The sequence below is a fragment of the Megalops cyprinoides genome, chromosome 20 (assembly GCF_013368585.1).
Source record: "Megalops cyprinoides isolate fMegCyp1 chromosome 20, fMegCyp1.pri, whole genome shotgun sequence".
NCBI lineage: Eukaryota > Metazoa > Chordata > Actinopteri > Elopiformes > Megalopidae > Megalops > Megalops cyprinoides.
The window spans coordinates 12,591,808-12,614,319 of NC_050602.1; the positions used below are offsets into that span (position 1 = coordinate 12,591,808).

The following is a 22,512-nucleotide window of genomic DNA, read 5'->3' on the forward strand; positions in this document are numbered from 1 at the left end:
GAACACAAGAAACAGAGGACCACCATATTTAGGCAATAAAACTATGTTTATAAATAAAAACAATTTTTTTTTTCATAAAACATCGTACAGTACAGTCTGTATGAAACTTGACCGTTTAGCACTATACATTATCAGATGCTAATAATTCAGACCTGGAGATGTAAATGAACAGAAGTGGAAAATGTACAAAGTTACAATGAGACAAACTGGAAAAAGAGATACAGAATTGTTAATGTTAATGATGACAAATAAAAAAAAAACTCTTTAAAACCGGCTGAAATGTATTTGGGACAGTGAGAGTGGGAGAAAGAGAGGTTGATGAACTGCCTAGCTGAGTTCAGCAGGAGCACAGGGTGCTGGCTGAATGAGGAACCACACACAGCAAACACTCTTGACAGGAACTGGTCACAGGCAAACTGAAGTTTACTTCAACTTTCAAGGCAAACATATGCTATATTAAATTTATACGTTCCCACGTCCGGCTATTTGGGTATTTGTCTTGTTATGTATCAGTTTATACAGCCAACTAGCCTGTGCAGACATGCTGAACATTGCACTTAGTGGCCAGGCACCACAGTCACATGCATTTCTTACCGATAACACATATACAGAATTCCACATCTGAAAACATGCTACATGTGGACGACTGATTCTACCGGCACCGATACCTCCCAACCGATTGAATGGAGCAGTATTCCAGAATGTTCATGACTGACCAATGTGAAACTCTGGATGGCTGTTTCCATGGCAACAGAAGCAAATGCTGGGACACTTGTGAGAGTGTGCGTGTATGTCTGTGGAGGGGGAGAATACTGCAAATTACTCTTGAAATAAAACGTATACAAAGGCTGAACGGTACCTTCATCTCCAAGAGACAGACAAATCATATCTGTTACAACAGTCTCACCAAGGGACTCTCTGCCTCTCTAACGTGCACGCATGCACGCACACACACACATACAGACATGCACACACACATTCTCCCTGCAGATGCGAGGCAACGGCAAATAAACTCCTGCTATATAGTGTTTGGCACTAAAATATTCAGATTTTCTCTTTCTCTCACTCTCTCCATTTTTTCTATAGATAAGTAAAAAAAGAAACAAAACAACAATCATCTCAGTCAGCGTTAGTCTTTGTTTTTGATTTCATTCATTTTGAAATGAGTCATTTATCCAGTCATTAAGAATCAGAGAGGGCTCTCTCTTCCTGTTCCTGCTCTTCCTCGCTTCCTTCTTCTCTTGCTTTTAAGTTTTTAGACAAAGAAAAAAATGTGAAGCCGGGGGAGACACAGGGAGAACGAAAGGGAAGAGAAAAAAAAATCTGCCACGACCATAGGACCCATGGAAAAAAAGGGCATAAAAGAGGCTAGAAGGAAAACGTGAAATGAGAGTCACTTTGATTCCTGTCTTCTTCACTGAAGAAAGTAGCAGACACACGACCGAGAGAGAAGAGAGCCGCATGTCCTCTCCCTCTCTCCTTCCATATCTCTCTCTCTCACTCTCATCCTCACCCTCCCCTTCTCCTGGTGAAAGGAAGCATCTAAGTCTGTCCCCCAGGGTCACCTGACACGGGTCACATGACGTCGACGAAGAACTCACTGGGGTTTCCCATGGCCATGCGGAAGGACTGGCGGGAGGCGGTGAGCTCGGGGGGCACGGAGCCCAGGTCGCGGCCCGGGGGGGAGCCGGGTGGGGCGAGCGCGGCGCCCGGCGGCGGCTGGGGGGGCAGCCCGGAGGGGCCGTACATCAGGCTGTGGGAGTGGGTGCTGCGCAGGCTGTGGGTGCTGCGGACGCTGTGCTCGCTAGGGGGTGCCACGGAGCGCTCGCTGGGGGCTTTCTCCCTCTTCTGCTCCGACTCGCTGCCGCTGCCCCCTGATTTGTTCTCCACCCCCCCTGCTCCACCCTTAGCCTCCTTCTTGCCGCCCCCGCTGCGGTTTGACCCACTGCTACGGCTCCCTAAAACACAGGGGGAGGGAGGGCAGAGAGACATTCAGTTAAGACTTTCTCTCAGCAATAGCCAACTGTACAATGTAAATGATTGTGACAGGTACTGTGCGTTTTTACAACTTTTATTCTTTATTTTTTCTATTTTCCACATTTTAGAATAACAGTAAAGACATCAAAACTAGGAAGTAATGCAGATGGAATTATGCAGTGACCAAAAAGTGTTAAACAAATCAAAATTATATTTTAGATGCCAAAAATACTTAAATTCTTTGGAAAGAAATTCACACATAGACAATTATAAATAGTGAAATCAATGCCTAAGAAACAAATTTCAAGCATTTCATTTAAGCATAAGTCTTTAAGATCAAAACATCTTTGAACGCATGTTTCCCATTATCTTATTCAGGTGTGTCCAAACTTTTGACTGGTAATGTTTGTATGTGTCAGTGTATCAATTAATGTTGAAGCACTGTGTGTGTGTGAGACACCGTATCTCTCAGTCATGCAGTCGGTCTGTGTGCCGCTAAAACTCTCACCTTCGCTGTGCTGGCTGCCCGCACTACCCCCGCCTCCGGTGTAACTGTAGGGCGGCTCATGCAGGGGGTGGGGGTTGTAGGGGTGAGGGATGGGATACTGGTAGGGGAAGGCTAGGGGCCAGGGGGCCACGCCGGGGTGGGGCAGGGGGGCGAGGGTGTCCTGGTCAGAGGCTCCACTGGAGCCATCGTGGTCTTGCAGGGAGAGATTAGCCATGTCTGAGAGCGAGACAAGGGGGGAGAGGGAAGGTAGAGGGAGTGGATTCAGGTGCGATTTCATTCAATAAATCAAAGGAGATATCCTGCACACAAAGTGAGTGATGAGACAGACAAGCAGGCAGGCAGATAGACAGATACTCACTGCCACACAGGTCTCCGAAGATGTAGTAGCACTGCTCAGAGAAGGTGATCTTGTTGACGGTGTGGCGGATGTAGCCGGCCTTCAGCAGGTTGCTGGCGTACTTGCGCGCCTCCCGGCGGTCAGTGAAGCCCTCCACGTGGTGATAGAGCCAGTCCACAACATCCGACCCTGGGGAAAAGAGAGAGGAGGGGTCAGATTACAGAAACGCGCAGATCACATGTCACAACAGCAATGTAGCGTGGGAGCTACAAAACAGTCATAGACAGACAGGCAAATCGTACCTATGAAGGCGTTGGGAATGGTGATCTTTAGCCACATCCTGTCTCGCACCTCCAGTCCCGACTCCGGGGAGGCCATCGCCTTGGCAACAGTCGCCATGTCGCTGTGGATTGACAGGTGGAAGTCGTCGAAGCCTAGTAGCCAGGGAGGGAGGGGCGTACAGAACAGTGAGTCACACCCATAAACAGGAGGACAGAGACAGCCAGCGATGGGCGTGCGCTTGCGTGTGCGGCTGCTTGCATGAAAGCGACAAACAGAATAACACAAACAACCAAGGGCAACAGCAAGCTCCAGCAGGCTCCAACATAAGCGGACGTGCTTGTATGTGAAGGCGTGTATGTGTGTGTGTGTGTATGTGTGTGTGTGTTTGTATGTGTGTGTGTGTGTGTGTGTGTGTGTGTGTGTGTGTGTGTGAGTGTGAGGGCATGTGCGAGTGTGTGACAGCGTCCCCAATGGCAAATTTTTGCTCACTTCCCCCCCATTTCTTCACTTGCACTCCACTGCCCTCTACTTTGGCTAAGTATACATGCGTGTTGCACTTCACACTGGTCTAATAACAATCAATCTACTTGCCAAGTGGTATCTGTGAAGAGTTAGAAAAATGAAACATTTTACACCACTGTGGTCTTACTTGCAATAAAGCTGGATATAAGATGACCTACTTCCTGCAAACTGAAATACTGTTACCTCAATGCCATTCCATGCCAAATTTCCTAAACAGGGCTTGTCAGTAATTGGAAAGATGTATGTGTGAGGGGATACTAAAAATGTATAGTATTAAACCCCAATTACAGATAAGAATTTGTCTGCTAATGAGAAGCATGGGCCAGAAGTTAGTATGTTCACCCTTCCATATTTGTGGATAAAAATTTCAAAAAGCAATTGACCTGTTGCTATAAAATGTCTGCATACAGGAGCAAAATATGTGAAGTAACCTGGGCACACAGAAATATGTATAGCAGATATGTATACATCTGTATAACTACATTGTTACGCACTGTTTGAGAATTATGATTCCAACTTTCTGTTATGATTTCTGGATGCCACCATACCCGCCATTTCCATGGTTTTGTGTAGAGTCCCTCGTGTTATATCATGAATAAAGGGAAATGTACCTGTTCTTACTCCCCTCAGTCAGTAACTGTGACACAGGTATTCTATTCACACGAATAACAAGGACTCCACCACTTACACCTTGTGTACTCACTTTAACGGAAACATAGCATGGGAAAGTGCAAGCTAGCATGTGTGAGGTCGAGGGTCTGTGAGCGTGTGTAGGGCATGAGTGAGTGAGTGTGAGGGTGTGTGTGTGTGTGTGTGTGTGTGTGCTTGCTCTACAGAAGCGCATGCACAGGGTAGCAGGATGTATGGTATGACTGTAGCTGGCCCTGGTGAGGAGTGGAAGTGGTCAGTAAAGGAAGTCTTGTGGGGGGGTGAGGGCACGGACAGGGTAGAAGGTTTAAAGGAGTAGGTGGGGGGGTTTGGGTGTCTGAGGGTAAAGGGGGTTAGAAAGTGCAGTGGTTTGGGGAAAGTATATTTGTGGACAGTTGGACTCATACTGGAGGGTTGGGGAATAAAGGGGGTTAGAACAGAGGTTCCAGTTCAGTGCCGGTCTGAATGTGGATTTGAGTGCGGGTCTGGGCTAAGAATTAGGATGCAGGTTTAAGCACAGATTTGGGGTGGGGTTAGGGGGGAAAGCGTTCCAGGCGGGATGTTTGGGGTGCGGGCTGGGGGCGCTGGTTTGGGGGGGTACCACTTACGCTCAGTCTCAGGGATGGAGCTGGTGATGGAGGAGCTGGTGGAGGTGATGGTGCTCATGGATGGGCTCATACCATACACTGGGTACGCCCCCGTCATGGCCGCAGTGTGGGACACCCACGCAGCAGGGTCAATGGGCCGGATCGGCTCACCTGCAGAGAGACAGGGGGGGTTAGTGTGTGAAGTGTGGGTTGAAGACAAATAGCAAGTAAGGTACACAGAATTAACACATGCATGCAATACAGACACACACATGCATGCAAACACACACAGTCAGACTGTACACCCCTTCATCCCTGGATATATGACATCAGAAAGGGGTAGAGAGAAAAGACAGAAACAGAAAAAATAAACAAATAAAGAATTTAACAGTTTCACTGCCATTTTGTCTTGCTTATCTCTCCTCCCCTTAAAAAAACAGAAAAGAACAGAGAAAAAGAGAGGCCTTTACATCACTACACTGAACACCCCCCTGTGCGCACACACATACACGGACACACATACACACGCTCACACACACATACACACATACTCACTCACATATATACAGCAAGACAGACAGTGAGGGCACAGACAAAAAGGAAAAACACAGACAGGCATTCAAAGGAGGTATCCATCCTCCACAGGGCAGCCAGGCTGAGAGGCAGGGCGGGGCTGACAGAGGGGGCGGGATTAAGTAGGGAGCAGAGAGACACTTTTTTGAGAGGGCCTGCTAGAGAGGGGGCTGGCAGGGGGGAGGGGCTGAGGGGCAGGTAGTGCAGCACCAGCAAGGTACCTGGTTGGGCGGGGCAGTACGTCATATAGTTCAACTCTACAGATAAGGAGGGGGAGGAAGAAGATAGTTACACCAAGGAACACCTCGAAACGCACCCACACAAACACTTTATGGTATGTGCGACAATCCGCACACCACACCATATACGGGGAATGGGAGGAGCATGGGTACGAGGGAGGATCCAACGCTTAAACACTCTTAGGCGGAGATGGGGGAGGGGTTTGGAAAAAGGGGGAGGCACCAGCGTATGAATACTCACTCCGTGGCAGTGTGAAGCAGCCTCGGGGGTTGGGGTCCCAGCACTTAGCCACAGTCAGGGTGATGGGACTGCCAACACACAGAGAATAAACACGCCCTTGACACAGTTACTCAGTACAGAGTGATACAGCTGTTGACACTCGGAAAACGTAGACTTTACATGAGGAACACCCTTTCTGTTCTCTCTCTGCTTACTCGAGCAGCACAGCATTGTGGGTTACAATGTTTTCCCCGACACGCTTCACACACTGACAGTCAGTCTGACAGAAAAAAACTGCCAGTGTCCAAAAATAAGCTTTGCAGAGACAGTTTCATGTTGTTCATGCTACTAATTATCGCATCAATACAAAACCCTGCAAACCTAAAATGAACAATGTTGTTTGCAGTTCTCTTTGATTGGAACTAGTAAATGCCTGTATTATTGCACATCCCAATGGCAAGAATAGTAATTTAGAAACGCAGGTATGAAGTGATGTGACAGTGATGACCACGTCTCACAGGGGTATAAAGACACATTTCTGAATCTTAGCAATATGCAATTTCTTTAAAAAAAAAAAACTTAATGTGAAGGTTCTTCTCAAGACACATACTTTCAAGGGTCTTACAGGCAACAGCTAAGTGATTAAACAGTGACTGATTTCTGCACGTGATCCATAGCTGAGTGCCTACGTGTCCATTCATTTGTCCGTCTGTCTCTCACCCTGGCTTGTGCACAATCTCCCTTAAGACCCGCACCGCGTCATCGTTGCTCATGTTTTCAAAGTTGATGTCGTTCACCTGCGAGAGAAAACAGAGAGAGAGAGAGAGAGAGAGAAACAGAAAGAGAGGAAGGAGGAAAGCTGAGACCATTCCCTCTGTTTTTCTGTCGGTGCACTGACGAAAAGATCCACACTGAAACCTATATAGACCCATTCCCACTGCCGCCCCCCCCACCTCGCCTGCCAGAGCGTGTCCCTGCCCCCCTCACCTGCAGCAGCATGTCCCCCGGCTCTATCCGCCCGTCAGCCGCCACGGCCCCGCCCTTCATGATGGAGCCGATGTAGATGCCGCCGTCGCCCCTCTCGTTGCTCTGTCCTACTATACTGATGCCCAGGAAGTTATACTTCTCTACAGTGAGAGAGAGAGAGAGAGAGAGAGAGAGAGAAAGAGAGGGGGAGAGAGAGAGGGGGAGAGAGAGAGGGGGAGAGAGAGAGAGGGGGAGAGAGAGAGAGGGAGAGAGGGGTGGGGGGGGGGTGAGACACTGCCGAAACACACAGCCCGGGGGACAAAGAGGGACAGATGGACATACTCACCCATGTTTAACGTGACAGTGATGATGTTCAGTGACATGGTGGAGTCTGTGATGCTGCTGAACGAGGATGACTGGAGAGAGGGACAGGGAAGGAGTTAGAGAGAAAGACGGGAAAAAAAGACAGCAAGAGAGGTGAGGACACACACCTATACAACAGCAACATCTGAGGGCAGCTCTGGATTGGGGTGTCTGTTTCTCTCACCCTCTCCATGCGTGACGCTTTGGGTTTCCGTCGGCGACGGCGGTGCCGTCTCATCAGGCGGGACGAGGTGCTCTGCTCCGTGGAGCTGCTGAACCTGAGGGAGAGACACGACATCGCTCCGATTATGACATCACTCCCACTGTGACATCATTCTCCATGATGCCAGGCCCATGCCACAAAGTCACGACAAACCCTCTGCTCTTTCTGTGGCCTCTCGCTCATTCACACCCACTCGCCCACACACGTATACAGCCAAGAAGAACGTTTCACAGTAACGGAAACGGTTGATTGGTTGAACTCTGGGCTGGAGCTGAGGTCGACACCCTATAGCTCAATACAAAACTGGTGAGTCCATCCTCAGACCATAACTTTATAAGGCTGTTGTTGGCTACATTTGGAAAGAAACTGCATGTTGGCATCACACCTCCTTTCTCCAATTCAACTCAAGTTAAAGGCTAATATATAACATACATATTTCATACATACATATTTCATACATTCCAGTATCATTCGAGGCAGTACCACGCAGAGCTCTCACCGGCTGGTGGAGTCGTCGTCCTCCGAATCAAAGAAGCTGGTGGACTCCAGCTCACTGCTCATCACTGTCGAAGAACTTTCATACCCCGCCAGGTCCGCACGCCGCTCTGGCCGCGAGTGACCGTTCATCCTCCCACCTGCAGAGGGCGACAGAGGAAGGACACAGGAGATAAATACGGACTCAAGATGAAAAGACAAATAAGCACAAAGACAGAGCCAAGTACAGGCGCATATATATATATATATATATATATATATATATATATATATATATATATATATATATATATATATATATATACACCGACAGACTGAGGAGTGTCTCACCATGGTCGTGCGTGTCTTTCCTGCGCGGCCTCTCCCTTTCCCTCTCTCTCTCTCGGTCTCTCTCCCTCCGCAGCGACACCACCGACTCAGTCTCCGTCTCCGTGTCCAGGTTATCCTGACTGCCCACCGCATTTGCACTGAGAGAGGGGAGGGAAGGAAGACGGAATGGGGAAACAGGGAAAAGGCAGTCAAAGGGACAGAGAAAGAAAGGAGGAAAGACAAAAGAAGGAGGTCATCAGGATTAGATTTAGCCATTTATCAGATGTCATCCACAATGACTCACTAAAATGCATACAAGATGGTTAGGTTAAGAGCAGACACAATATTAAATCAAATCTCAGCCAGATGGTAGTAATAATTACACTACATGTCATATTCAGTTAAGTCCATAGTATATGCAAGGGGAACTCTGATGATATAGCAAATGTGTCTGATGAAGATATATCATGAATGTTTGGAGTTTGGTGTTAGTTGAACAAAGATGCAGTTTGAACAGATGAGTTTTCAGTCTGCGGCAGAAGGCAGACACTGATTCAACAGTTCTGACTGTTGTGGGGAGCTCATTCCACCGCTGGCAAACATCTTTACAGGTCACCTGGTGAGGTCACGTGTGTACAAGGCCAGCTGCGCTGAATTCCCAGTGGTGCTGCCTCAGTCTGACCACACTGGTGTCGTTTCACACAGCGCCTGAGCCAGGGGTCATTCTAATCCACTTACAGAGGATCTCTCATTTCAACTGCTGATATGAATTTACATACTACGTTGATTGTTACCCAAGCAAACACACATACATAACCACACACACACCTTCCACATGCGGAGATTTGGACCTGCTCGGCTTTATCTCCCTTGACAGCAGGTTATACGGCAGCACGCTGCTACCAGGGTATTATTACTATAATCTGTTGTCAAGTGCTATAATCTACTTGCCCAGTTTTTTTTTTTGCTGTCAGCAGTGTGGAAAACTGAGCACAGTGCCCAGGCTTCACCAGCAGAGGGAGTGCTCGACTGCAGTTTCCACTCTGTTTCATGGATGTTGACCTTATGCTAAGAGTGAGCAGGAAACACATACTGACAGACAGGAAGGGCCAGGAGGACACACACACAAACACATACAGACAGACAGGTGCAAACAGAGAGATAAGAAGCCATGGCAGACAGAGCGTCCATGGGGATACAGACAGAAAAACACGCGCACACACACACACACACACACACACACACACACACACACACACACACACACACACACATATATATACACACACACATACACACACAGATGTATGGTACTGACTGGAAGGAGGGGGGTCTGGAGTCTCCGATGCCTCCAGGCCTCTCCAGAGGGGGGGGAAGGTCTGCCTGGCTGTCTGCACACACAGAGCCCCCATCTGAGTGGGAGCCATCGGCCGACACCAGCTGAGGAGAGACAGACAGACAGAGCATCAGTAAGACAGCCAGACCAAAGAATACACCGTGGATTCTATGTAAGGGGAGACGTTGTTATTGTTCGTGTTGTCCGATATTGATGTTTTAAGCATTTTTTGTTTTATTTTCATTTTATTACTGCAGCTAATAGTTTTAAAGGGTTTCAGCAACAGAGGCTAACATTCATAGGTGAATTATACGGTTACATTGCACAACTCCGAATAAAGTACAATGAGTAAAAACAGATGGCTAAAACAGTGGTGGTCAGAAAGGAGACACTGTCCAATGAAGATTTCACTGACGCTTGTGAAGGGGGTGTGTGTGAGCGCAGGCGTGTGAGACAAAGAGCCATGTACGTTTATACATGTCAGAGGAGGGAGTGTGAGTGTGTGAAATCGAAGGGGGGGGCACAAAAATGTTCTATCTGTAATGACTGTCACTAGACCGTCCTGGTGACAGAGGAGCTTGAATGAGTATATTGAGCCACATGGACAGACAGACACACTCATTGACTCAGTGCCCCTCCCTGATCCCCCGTTCCTCCCGAATCAAGGAATGCGGAGTCTGTGTCCGCTGCTCCGGCCCCTCCCACCCTGATTCAATCTTCTTGTTAGACATTGATATTTTGGGGTGTTGTTGAGGAGCTTGTGATTCCAGTTAGCTAATCCAATCAGGCAGGTCAGCCAGGACATGGCTGCCTCTCTGTTCAGAAGCACAACGGTCCCCGTTTTTATGAAACAGCGTGTTCCTGGAAACCCCATCACAAACCGGATCACCATGGATTGAATCCTATTTTCCCACAGACGCATTGTTGTAAGCGGGGCTTATGTTGCTAGGCTAGAAGTAACTTTTTACAAAAAAAGGCTTGACATATTTTGATATGTAGCTTTTCATTCAATGTTAAATGTAAATATTTCTGTAGCATTAAATATACTTACTTATAAAGTGTAGCAAAAATATTCAGTATTGTGACGTCACTCATGTCACAATATGGAATACTTCACTCAGAATATTAAGGAAAGACAGGAAGCAGTGTACACCAAGATTTAAATCATGCTCTTTAGGACCATCAAGGATTGGTCCAAAGGACCAAAAAACGCCTTCAGCTCCTTCTCATTGAATGAATACAACAAGCTAAAATAAGACAACACAAGCTCTCTTTCTCTTTGTAAATCTGGAATTTGTAACGTAAAACAATCAACTGTGGCATTTTTATGAACGTCATGAGCATACAACTTACCGAACCTCAATTGCTTTGAAGTAGGGACTACCCATACAGCAGAAACAAAAAACTGCCATGCAGTTCCCCATTCTGACCACCAGGGGACCCCATCTCTCTGTCAGATACAATGTGGCGTTCCAGAACCACAGCTTTGGAGTTTCTTCCACTTACAGTTCCAGGAGTGTCCAACTGTGCATAAAAATGCCAAGCCATCGCAGGAGCTACATATTTGTGAAACCCACTTTAATTCCCTGGGCGGACAAGTTGGAATGTTGGAAATCTGTGTTTTATGGCTGAAGGGAATGGACAGGAAATGGAGAATACATCTTCTGTTTCACTCCTCTGGAGGAAGATTCAATGAGCAAGCTGACATACAGATAGCATAAATGAGAATATGAGTGTGTAAGCAAGTGAGTGTGCATGTGATTGAGACAATGAGGAAAACTGTCTTAAACGGTACAAGGCGAGCTGAGTTTCATCAAAGCTTTGTCTGTATGGAGTGGTAACTGACTCCCTCTATCTGACTCCCTCCAATACGTAAAATTATGGCACATCGCCTCGAAGCTGGTGTTGGCCACGTGTCCCCGAGTGATTCAGGCTTTTCAGAATGAAGTGTGTTCTACCTCTCCTTCCTGCTCTGCTCATTGTTTCAACGCTTATGACTAGAGACATGAGCAGCCTCACACACTGTTCATTTATATGATCAAAGACATGTCTTGCAGCTCTAACTCGTCTATGGGACCTTTTTTGGTGGGATGGGATTGGTATAGGACCAGCAGCTACCATGAGGGCAGAGAAGAAGGGGAGAAAAAAGTGGTGGATTAATAGTTAATAATTAATTAACAACTTACTTTGCTGGTTTGTTAAATTGTAACTTTTTATTGCCTGATATTTTTAAATGATGTGTAAACTACATGTGAAGGTATTGTAGTATTGTGGTAAGTTGTGCAGCCAACATACTCTTTGCCTCCCCAGTGTTTAACTGAGCACGAGAATTGACTGGGAAATGGAGGGACAGACAGGGAGACTCACCCAGGACACCACTCGGCCGTTGAAACATGGCAGCTTCGCGTTATCATCCGAAATTTCCTCCTTCACCACCCTGGGAACAAGCGGGACAGAGGAGGAGGGGAGTGAGCACTCATGACACAGAATACGGCTCAAGAAATTACTCATTCCAGCCACCCTGAACCTGGAGGCAATCCTGTGCAATTTAATACAGAGCAGACAGCTAGACCTCTTTAAGAAGTCTTCAGTAAAAAAAAAAAAGGGATTTTTACAAAAGCTTCATACTACTTCCCCTGTCAATCTTAGTACACTTGGCTTCCGTTACCTAGGCACATTGCGCAAGGTAACTGGTGGTAGGGCTTGAATGGTGTTATACTCACATTCACTTCTCTGTGAGCGTTGTTAGCCTGGTCTAACACTGTGACTCATTAAACTTGAATGGATACACAAATGTTCTATTGTGCTGTAAGTTGCTCTGGATAAGAGTGTCTGCTAAATGCATGTAATATAATGTACATTCTAAAAGCAAAACATGTTGATGAAAATAAGAAAAAGCATTCATCCTTACATAACACAAAAGTGGCACAAGGTTTAATGAAAGATTAGCATATAGAACTCAGTCTAAGTGCATCATCAGGGCTGGCAACAGAAGAACAGATTTCTTCATTCATTGGCATGCAGTGAAGCCACGTCTGATGATGTTCAAGGTCATGAGTCACCGCCACAGGGTTGGAAGAATCTTCTCTCTCCTCTATGAGGAAAGCAGCCAAATTCCTCCTCTATGCACATTAGTTGGTTCTGGTGCTGCCCATGGAACAGGAGCTTAAGCTAACAGTGGTACTGTTGGAGCACCACTGTCAGGCATGGGCCCTGGCAGTAAACAAAGATTCTCAAAAAAAATAAACTGAGCCACTGAGACATTAAAACACTGAATAAATATGCCCATTTAAGTCCGAGGGGAAATGTTCTTCTGAAATTTCAACCTAGCAGTGAATAAACAATGGCAAAGCATACTTCAGACATTAGGCCTTAGAGAAAAATCCACATTGAAATCCTAATTATAAGTTGGCCAACTTCCTAACCCCCCCCCCCCCCCCCCATTATAGACTGCAACACAAATTATACCTACCTGCCCAACAGAATCTGAGCAGGGGAGGAGGAGAGGAGAGTTATCAGTGAAATGTTCACCTACCTGATGGAGCCTGAGGGATAAAGGGACCACTTACAGGCCTCTCCAACAATACAAAAATCCATTTAAAAAAGGACAGGGCAGCATCTACTTCTGCACACTTCTGCAGCATCTACATGTAATGCTGTGCAAACAACTACCCAGTAGGCAATACTATTCTTACTACTTATTTTTATGAATTCATACCAATACAGCTTTCTAAATTTTGTGGATGAGTGGGGGAGGGAAGCAGGGCTTGACTGACAGAAAGGTGTGAGCACACAAATCAGAGACTAACACAAACATCAGAAACAAACATCATCTTATCACTGATGGCTGCACACACACACATACCCTTTTTCACTCACACACTCTCACACACTCACCCTTTTTCACTCACACTCACTCACACAGGCAATAAGTAACACCATCCACATCCAAAGAATCAAATCAAACCAAGTGACAGTAAAATCTTTACACGTGCCCGGTACGCCCCTGGTCCCACCCACACTTCTCCCAGCTGCTCTCTGAAAACGCAATGACCTCATGTGACTCCATTACCATAGTAACAGTCTTTTTCCTCAGTTCAAAAAAACACACAGATGACGTACCCACTGAGGTGTAGTAACAGTTACACTCGATGTCGGCAGTGAGTTTTAAAAACATATCTTGAAGAATTTCTTATAAATTGGTTGCAAAAAAAAAAAAAAAAACAGGAAAATTATTTTAGGATCATTGGTTCATTTAATAACTGTTCAATGAAGGAATATAGAAGTGAGATATTTTACATTAAATTAGACAGCACATTATTTCACATTATCTTTTAAGACTATAGCCTTTAATCATGACATGTTTCCGAGGTCTGTATTGTAATGTTTAACTTGAACATTGTTTTTAAAATGTCTTGTTTGGTTATGTATTGTTTGGTATGGAGTTGTATAGACCCCACATTACAAGCGCATAAAAATTAGACTACAGCCTATTGTGTAAGGAGCTGAGCTTGTCACCCAAAATATCACAGGTCTGTCAGTCACCCTGGCCAGGACGTGCCACGTCTGCCCGTGTCTTTCTTTCTGCATGTTCACAAGCATCACTACAGAACAGGTCTTGTGCAGAACTATTTTGTCTTTGTTATGTTCATGTATTCACATAATTATCTGCTTGCCATTAGCCAACCATATGAAATAAAACAATGTGAATGTGTGATAGTGAGCAGACGATTATATAAAGGAGAGCAGCCCTTCTCTCTGTTCTTCCTGTTTCTCTCCCTCCCTCCCCAGGACCTAGGTCTCCTTAGGCACATCTGAATCAGAAATTAGCGCAGCGCGGCCAAAAACCAAACACTTTTATGATCCCTGGCCCAGATACAGGCCCTGGCCAGCCGAGAGTTATAGAGCCAGACACACACCTTCACACACTCGCTTGTGCGCAAGCACACACACAGAGACACAGCATCTGATGATAGGGAAAATATTGTACAAACTGGGCTAGTCATTTTGGAGGAAAAAAAAATATAAGCTAGAAAAAGTAAAGCAATTGTCTAACAAAAAACGTGAATGGAAGTAAGTGGAGAATTTTCTAATATGCTGGGTTTTGACCAGATTATGTTGCTTTAAGAAGGAAAACCTTCACTATCAGGCACCCAGCATCTCTTCTGAGAGGTGGCACAGACAAATGGAGGAGTCAAAACAATTACTAGGTGTTCTGATTATTTTTAGTTTAGTTTTTATTACCTTAAATTCCAATGCCAACTAAGTAGTACATCTTCATTATACGTAACCACGCACCGGCATGCCGGAGCTAGAGTAAGCATTAGGCCTACGTATGCCATTAAATTCCAAGAACATACCTCTACAAGAGTCTACAATTAATCAAATAAAAGAATTACACTCCTATCTTATCTCCTCAAATAACTGCCTTTTCTGGAAAGAAATTACTCTGCTTTGAACAAAAACCATTTAGTTGACGAATTTCATTTTGCTCCCATATACAGACCCATTTCAAACAAAGACCGCATTGGACACAAAACCTACAAGAACGCATACTGCACCCAAAATATTTTCCAGTTTCAGTGGTATGCAAAGTTCAGCAAAGGCCAGGCCACATGCTGTGAAGGCAGTTGTGTAAAAACAATTGAAAAAAATGTAGGTTATTTGCTGAAAACTATTTGGTACATAAACAGCGAGTCTTAGGTTATCCACCTCAGAATGGGCAGCATGTTAGGAAGGAGGAAGAAAACCCTGCTGGCTATCACAGTTAGCTAGTTAGCTAAATGGTAGCTATATTCTCCATATGTGAAAAAAATGTTACACATTTCCCTGTCACTACTTTTTTTTTCTTTCATAGTCTGACAAGCTAGCTAGCTATAAACAGACCAACTGCAGTGAAATATGCCAGGCTCTTGCAGTCAGCTATCTAATGATGTTAAACAGGTCCAGGCCAGCACTACTGTCAATTCCTGCACATGCTTTCTTACATACACACTCTCTCTGACACACACACACACACACACACACACACACACACAAGGGCACAGTAAGTCATTCCTACACTCAGGCAGGTATAACCCTGAAGCCCATAGCTACCATGACCTGACAAAACATTCTCTCTCCCTCTCCCCTCTCCCTCCCTCCAGCAGGAGAGAAAGCAGACCTCACTTGGAGTGTAAAGAACAGACAGCTTGAGGTACATTCAACTAGGGAGATGTTTGCTAATGAGGCCAACAGTAGAAAGGTAACAGGCTGTCAGAAATACCTTAAAAAGCCGCTGCTGGTGGAAGTTCAGCTGAATCTTTAAACCACCTTTGTTTCAAGGCATCACATTTCAATACCCCTCAAAACTCTTGAATTCAGTTTGAAAAACCAAGAGTACATATTCCAGAAACACTGTCAAATCCAGTCCTAACTCAAAGATGCAACATTTAGGAACCTTCATTGTTACAGAGCAAGTGACCCTAACTACATTGTCCAATCCTAACCGAATTCTGTATCAATTTGATAATTGTTTCTCCTAACTTGGAACACTTGAAAAGTTCATTTTGTTTTCGATCCCACAGCTACACTGCTGTGGCTAGATGGGTTACATCCCATTCTGGGTTTCCTAAGGGACTCTGAAATGAAGAAAAAAGGTCATTTCTACACTTTTTTTTTTTTTTTTTTTTACAAAGAAAAGGGAAAAAAACAGTTCCTTCTCATCCTGGGCTTACAGAATCCAAAGTCCTGCCCTTTGTTCTCTTTCATAACTTTGATTTATGCTACCAACCAACAGCTGGCCTACTTCAGTCATATCCTCATATTCTAGCCAGCTTTCTCCTACTCTTATTACTAATTAGCTGATTAGCAGGACTCGTTTAAAGACTGTTACAGACTTCATGACAGACCAAATAAGCACATGGATTCTAGAATCCACACATTTGTACAACAGCTGGGCTATAAGGGGAGATATATGATTGAATACCAACATTGGCATTAGGATGTGCTTCTGTAGTAGTGTCTTATTAAAAACCTCATCCTGGAGATTATATAGGATCTAGACGGGATCTTCATTCTGTGATACAGCCTCTGTTCTGGGCTAATATTGGAACTCAGCAATCCTTATTCTCATTCCTTATTATATTCCCCTTAAACCAAACACACTTTTGTCATTACTGTATTATCACTTATTATTTATTATTTCCATTAAATACTAAATGTTGATAGCACTTTAACATTATTTTACAGTTAAATCACCATACAACCTAAACTCTCCACCACTCTTCCACTTCTTCCTCTAATGCAAATTTATGTCATCCTATAACAGCTGCAAAAGCCCTGTCATTCATAATCAGCTGAATAAGGAAGAAGCTTGTGTTCCCAAACAGCAGCCATGCCACATGATGTTCCCCTCAGATTACCTTTACAGAGAGCATCCCTGAGGCTAGCCTGTCTGCCCTTACGGTGGAAGCTCTGGGAAGTTTTCAGTCCCCTGAGAGTGTCACAACAAAGCCTTTAAATCCCACAACCTCTCTGCCAACTTCAAAAAAAATATGCTGTCATCCTGTCTCTGGTAAAAAAAACAGTTGCTTCATGCTATGGAAATTGAAGCTTCAAACCTGTGAGTGATAGCAGCATGAACATGGCCTAAAACAAATGGAGCACCGGTCCAGAGGACGCAGCAAGCTCTTTTAAGCCTCTCACATACAGAAAGGGGACTGATGTTGTTTCTATCTCTACAGCAGCTAAACCGAGCATGCCACTAACACCCATACCCCCAAAACATTCACCCTCTCCCTACATTCTGACTTGCGTCACAGGCCCAGTGTCACCCTGAGGTACTGAAACTTCCTGTCACCACTTAACTTACATGTCACTGGTGATTATCCCTAAATTAAATCAAAGCACTTAGTAACGCATGCCTTACTGAAAGCCGTTGCAAAGAAAAAAAATGAGAAATGTCCAACCACAAACTTTCTCAGTCTCCCAGCTCCGCCCCCCCTCTTAAAAGCAAACCTATGCATTCCTGAACTGACCTGCTCCAGTCCAGTCCCCCCCCCCCCCTCCCGAGTGGGCAGCTGTGGATGTTGGTCCTGCTTGGTCAGGTGCGGTTGCTCTATTGATCTGGAAATGGAATTGACTGCTCATAAAATGACTGGGCTTTCATGAGCCCCGCTGATTAGATTGCAAAATTTAATTCAGCGCAGAAAAATAAGGCCCAAGGCGCAGAGAACGAGAGCGAGGGGGCAGGAGAAGAGAGAGAGAGGGGGCAGGAGAAGAGCGCGCGCGTGTGTGTGTGTGTGTGTGTGTGTGTGTGTGTGTGTGTGTAAAAGAAAAAACTCCTTATACTTAAACTTACTCACTTATCTGCTGTACAAACATTCACTATTCACATGCACACACACAAAAGAAAAGACAAGACAGGGAAATAAAACAGAAGAAAGTAGGTCAGCTTCCTTAAGGAAAAAAAAAAACATTGATTCAGAAGAAAGAAAGAGAGAGATGGAGAGGGTGAGAGAGGGAGGGTGAACGAGGCTGCGAGAGAGAAAGGCTTTCTACTTCTGAGCAATGGGTTCCCATCTGACTGTCCACATAACACACACACACACTGATGGGAAGGCCAGAGCAAATCGCCTCCCAAAACAAACACCCTCCTGGCAGCAGCCTTCTCCTCAACCCCGTCAGAGTCCAGGATCTCTCCCCAGATGTACTGCTTGCTGACAGAACCCAGCGCTCCGCAGCACCCTGATTGAAGGCGGTGTTCTCCGGTGCTCTCTGACCGGCCAAGCGTGGTGCTGCTCGGCCCCGTCGAAAGGGCCGCTCACTTCACTCTGACAGCCGCCCGTTAGCGGGAACTCGACAGACTGATGATTCACTGCGACAAGTTAGCGCTTTAGCATCATTTATTATGGACGAGTTACATCTGCACGCCCAGTCCCAATGGACCCTGCTAGTGGGAGTGAGGGATTGATTTTTCAAATGAATGCATGATTACTATTCAAAAATAAAAACGAAGCAAGCAAAGACTAATTATCTCTAGCCAAGGACTGGACTCGTCTTCCAAAATCCTTCCAATTAATTTCAAAGGCCTACAATTAGTAATGTTGGCTATAGTTAAACAATAGTAACTGTACTGATGACAAACACAGTGCTTTATGTCCTTTATTGCTGTCCGCGCCCTCCTTAGACTGTTTTGTATTATCCCAAACAGGAGCTTAATGGCCATCCTGTGATGGCTGAAACACTACAGCGAGTGCTACATCATCTTGACACGCCCCTGAAACTAAGGGGTAAAAGAGAACCACCACCGAAATGTGTTGCACATGGTTTCAAGCGAACTGCTTGCCCGTGAGAAAAACAGTCACAGCTCTTCGCGGCCTCGCAGCCTACCGAATGCGCCCCAGATGTCCGCAATTGGGTTTTAGGAATCTCTGCAGCAAAGCGCTAAGTCTGCGGAAGGCAGCAGGTTCGCCTGTCCCCTCTTCCACCTTCTCCCTCACAGAGCGCGCACACACTTTACAAGCCGGTGTCACATTCCACCCTAATGAGGTGTCAATCACTATTCACCTCCGATCAACCCAAACACAGGGGGGCGACCGGTCCAGCCAGCTGAGCAGGTTTGCTGTCCAACAAAAGAGGTAGAGATAAAGACGGGAGCTCCTCTGTTCAATGAGAGAAGACTTAATGAAACATTTGAATAATAAACAGGCCTCACTGATTTTCCTAGCAAATGCTCCTATACTGGATAACTGTTAAACGATGGCCACTTTGCATGGATTCTCAGGGAGTGGTTCAGACCTGCCCAGCAGTGTGAATTAGGGGTGTCCGAACAGAACCCTGAGCTCACTAGCAAAGGAGGTTGACCTCCACACTGCTGCCCATTGCAGGGCTCCCAATGCCTGTGACAATACATTTACAGTAGCAGAGTGTGCGGTTCATGTGATGCTTGCATGAACAAATAGCCTCGGGGCAGGTCCATAAGCGGTGATGGATATCTGGCAAAAAAATCGGAGAGCAACGCATTAACCAGACCTATGGGACAGCTCGAAAGGAAAAAAGTTTCATGGCAAGAGCGGGGATGGTGATGTGGGAGACACAACTGGCCATGATGAAAAGCACCTATTTTTAAAAACTTAACCAGCAGCCATTGGTGTGGAATCCCTGATGTAGCTGCCAAACACACACAAACTAGCGCGCGCATCAATCATCGGAGGCTGTGCTGGCGTTATTAATAGCATAGTGGGGTACCCTCTCTTCCACACAGAGTCCACATGTGTGTGTGTGTGTGTGTGAGCATGTGTGGCAGCTGCTGTATGCTTGTGTGTGAAGGTGTGAGGATTTAGGACAGCTATAATGTGATTACAGTGGTATCAAAGAGGCTCAACTCAAAGAGGCTAGAGAAAGACAGAGAGCGAAGAGTACAGTACCAGGTGAACAACCACTAGCCCGGTTCAAGTCACTGATTCCGAGATCTGCCCAAAACATGACTTGCAAATAGCTACTATACATAACGCAATTAAACATACTGCTCTGCACCTTAGCAATTAATTGCAGGGATGCTGTTAAAAATGTGGTTGTGAATGGTGGAGGGGCATGATGCAGCGGTTAGGAAACTGGGCGTAAAACCAGCAGGTCACGGGCCTGATGCTGCTGTTACACCCCTAAACAAGACCCATACTCTCAAATGATAACTGTTAATCTACGGATGTATTGCGGTCTTCCTGATTTTAGCAGTCACATGCTTTATGTCACAGCACGGCAAACATGTGCGTCGAACATTTGCACCGGTTTGTCCACAATTGCGTAGCCTACGTTGAAAGCGGATACAGCTGGATTTGATACCACACAACGACCACATGCGAGGCGGACATAACAGAATAAAGGCATATTTATTTTCTGTGTGTGCATGTAGAATCCTATCGTGGCGCGATCTTTGCCAACAACAACAAAATCACTGCTTTGTATGGATTTGAATTTAGAGAGGGAGGGGGGAGGGACTCTAAAAGTTGACCATAATTCACAACCGGAGCCCCCGGCCTACATCTGCTTATTGTATCAACGAACAACGTGCTGTATTCCCGGGCGATACACTGTTTCCAACTCGGCATTCCAGGTGCTTCGGCTAGCGCTCCTCCCCGCCGCTAATGAAACACACACCGCCAAGCGAGAGCGCTGTTAACCAAGTGTGGGAAAACCTAATAGGACAAAAGGAGACATTTTTTTCTTTTTCTTTTGACAACAAAAGAATCCCGTCTGTCAACCACCCCCTCCCATAGCGTCCTAATCCGCCATTTTCACGTTTTCTCTTTCAAAATTTCCAGCGAGTTATGCATCGTCAGTTAAATTGAAGACGTTAAATGCTTAAAAAAGATAAAATGGGCTAGCATGAAGAACGAGTCGACTCAAAAGCGATGTGACAGAAAAATGCCATCAATCGTGAACGAAAAAAGGGTCCTCTGCACGCGTGCTGTAAGAAGAACCGTCCCATATTCTGTCATAATTTACAGCACGAGCTTTGCACTTATGACTAGTCGTCATTGTTTTCCTTTTAAGATCACCTATGATGTCATAACCTCCACCCCCGCTAAGCATATAGCGAGCTTCGCTTTATTGCAATGACCTGACCCCGTAACTCTTAAGTCCCAGAACATCAACGGATTGAGTTGACCTTGAACACCATACAGACCCCCCGACCACGACCGAAAAAAACAACCTTTTCGCACTCGTCGACCCCTCCTTCCTAAAAATGTGAGACTTCCAAGACAAACTGCACCACAGTAACCCCCCCCCCCCCTTCCCAGCGCTGCCAATAGCCATATATAGGAGTCGTCCATTTCCAAGATGGACGCGGTTAGCATGGTGAAAAAAAACTGGCTTCCATGACACTTTAACTCCTTTATGTAAATCGCAAAGCGTCCGAACATTCCCCCGAAACTCCTTCCACCTAACCCCCGCTGCCCAAGTCTCGGAGAATGAATATAATCCAAAAGTCTAAAACAGAATAAACCAAGAGAGTACTGATGGATACCGACAAAAAAGAAGTAGCATGCTTAGCATTGGCTGATAAAAGAAAATTGGGAAAAAGTAAAGCTACGGCTTTGCAAAATCACATCAGACAAGCCTGTTACATCTGTGATACCTTATATATTGGCAGAAAATGAAAACTGATCCTCGATCTTACCCGAAGTCATCGTCCATAGATTTGAAGAAAAACTTGTAGTTGGGTTTATTCAGGACATTTTTGAAGTCCGCGAGAGTGACCCTGTCCGCAGCGATGGGCAGCTTGACCAGGTACGGAGTCTCCTGGTCGTCGAGGTGGTAGATAATTTTGGTCTCCCCCATTGCGGGCCGCTGGGGAGGGGGAAGCCGAGCACATCCAGCCCCAGGTCGCTCTAGCTGCCTCCCCGGCGCCGGCTCCCCTCTGGCTCGACTCTCTGGCTGGAGTTAATCCTTTGCCCTGTCTGCGCTGGAGACGGGTCTGCTGCCCGAATGGCCGGTTAACGAACAACACCAATGAAGTGTAACAAAAACGACCGCGATTCTTTAAATGGGCCAATATTTCACCTGTATATCCCTTTCCTTTGATACCTCCTCCAATTTACAGGAGTAAAGTTATTCTCGACGGTGCGTTCTTTTCCAGGGCCTTGGGCCGTGCATTCGCTGATCTCTCTCTCTTTCTTTACCAGCTGTGTGCCGATGTGCGTGAATAAAACCTGCCCCTTAGTATTCCACGGTACTCCCTCTGCAGGAGGAGGAGAAAACGAACAGGGAGAAAGAGGAGAGAGAAAAAAGGGAATGGAGAAAGAATTTCAGGGAACGGTGCTGCAGCGCGCGGTGCTTACCAAAGTTGCCGAAAGAAGTTCATTAAAAACTCACATCATTAAAAGTGAGTTCGTTTAAAAACGCTGTCAGCAAGTTTTCAAAATAATGCACACAGAATCTTTG

General features: G+C 45.8%; 1 protein-coding gene across 3 annotated transcripts; it reads right to left on the reverse strand.

Moving 5' to 3' along the window:
- Positions 1 to 159: 159 nt before the first annotated feature.
- On the reverse strand, positions 160 to 22,248 carry LOC118795702 (segment polarity protein dishevelled homolog DVL-3-like). Of its 3 annotated transcripts, XM_036554384.1 has the most exons (16): positions 21,749 to 22,248; positions 11,953 to 12,022; positions 9,568 to 9,689; positions 8,271 to 8,407; positions 7,945 to 8,080; positions 7,407 to 7,500; positions 7,206 to 7,275; positions 6,881 to 7,020; positions 6,614 to 6,690; positions 5,915 to 5,982; positions 5,656 to 5,691; positions 4,883 to 5,032; positions 3,125 to 3,256; positions 2,844 to 3,011; positions 2,486 to 2,701; positions 160 to 1,958 (listed from the first exon to the last, which is right to left on the reverse strand). In XM_036554384.1, the coding sequence occupies exons 1-16, from the start codon at positions 21,907 to 21,909 to the stop codon at positions 1,576 to 1,578; spliced, it is 2,160 nt and encodes a 719-aa protein (XP_036410277.1). In that variant the 5' UTR covers positions 21,910 to 22,248; the 3' UTR covers positions 160 to 1,575. The 3 variants fall into 3 exon arrangements, with proteins under 3 accessions (XP_036410277.1, XP_036410279.1, XP_036410278.1); XM_036554386.1 differs by lacking the exon at positions 5,656 to 5,691 and having other exon boundaries at positions 4,955 to 5,032; XM_036554385.1 differs by lacking the exon at positions 5,656 to 5,691.
- Between the last annotated feature and the right edge of the window lie 264 nt (positions 22,249 to 22,512).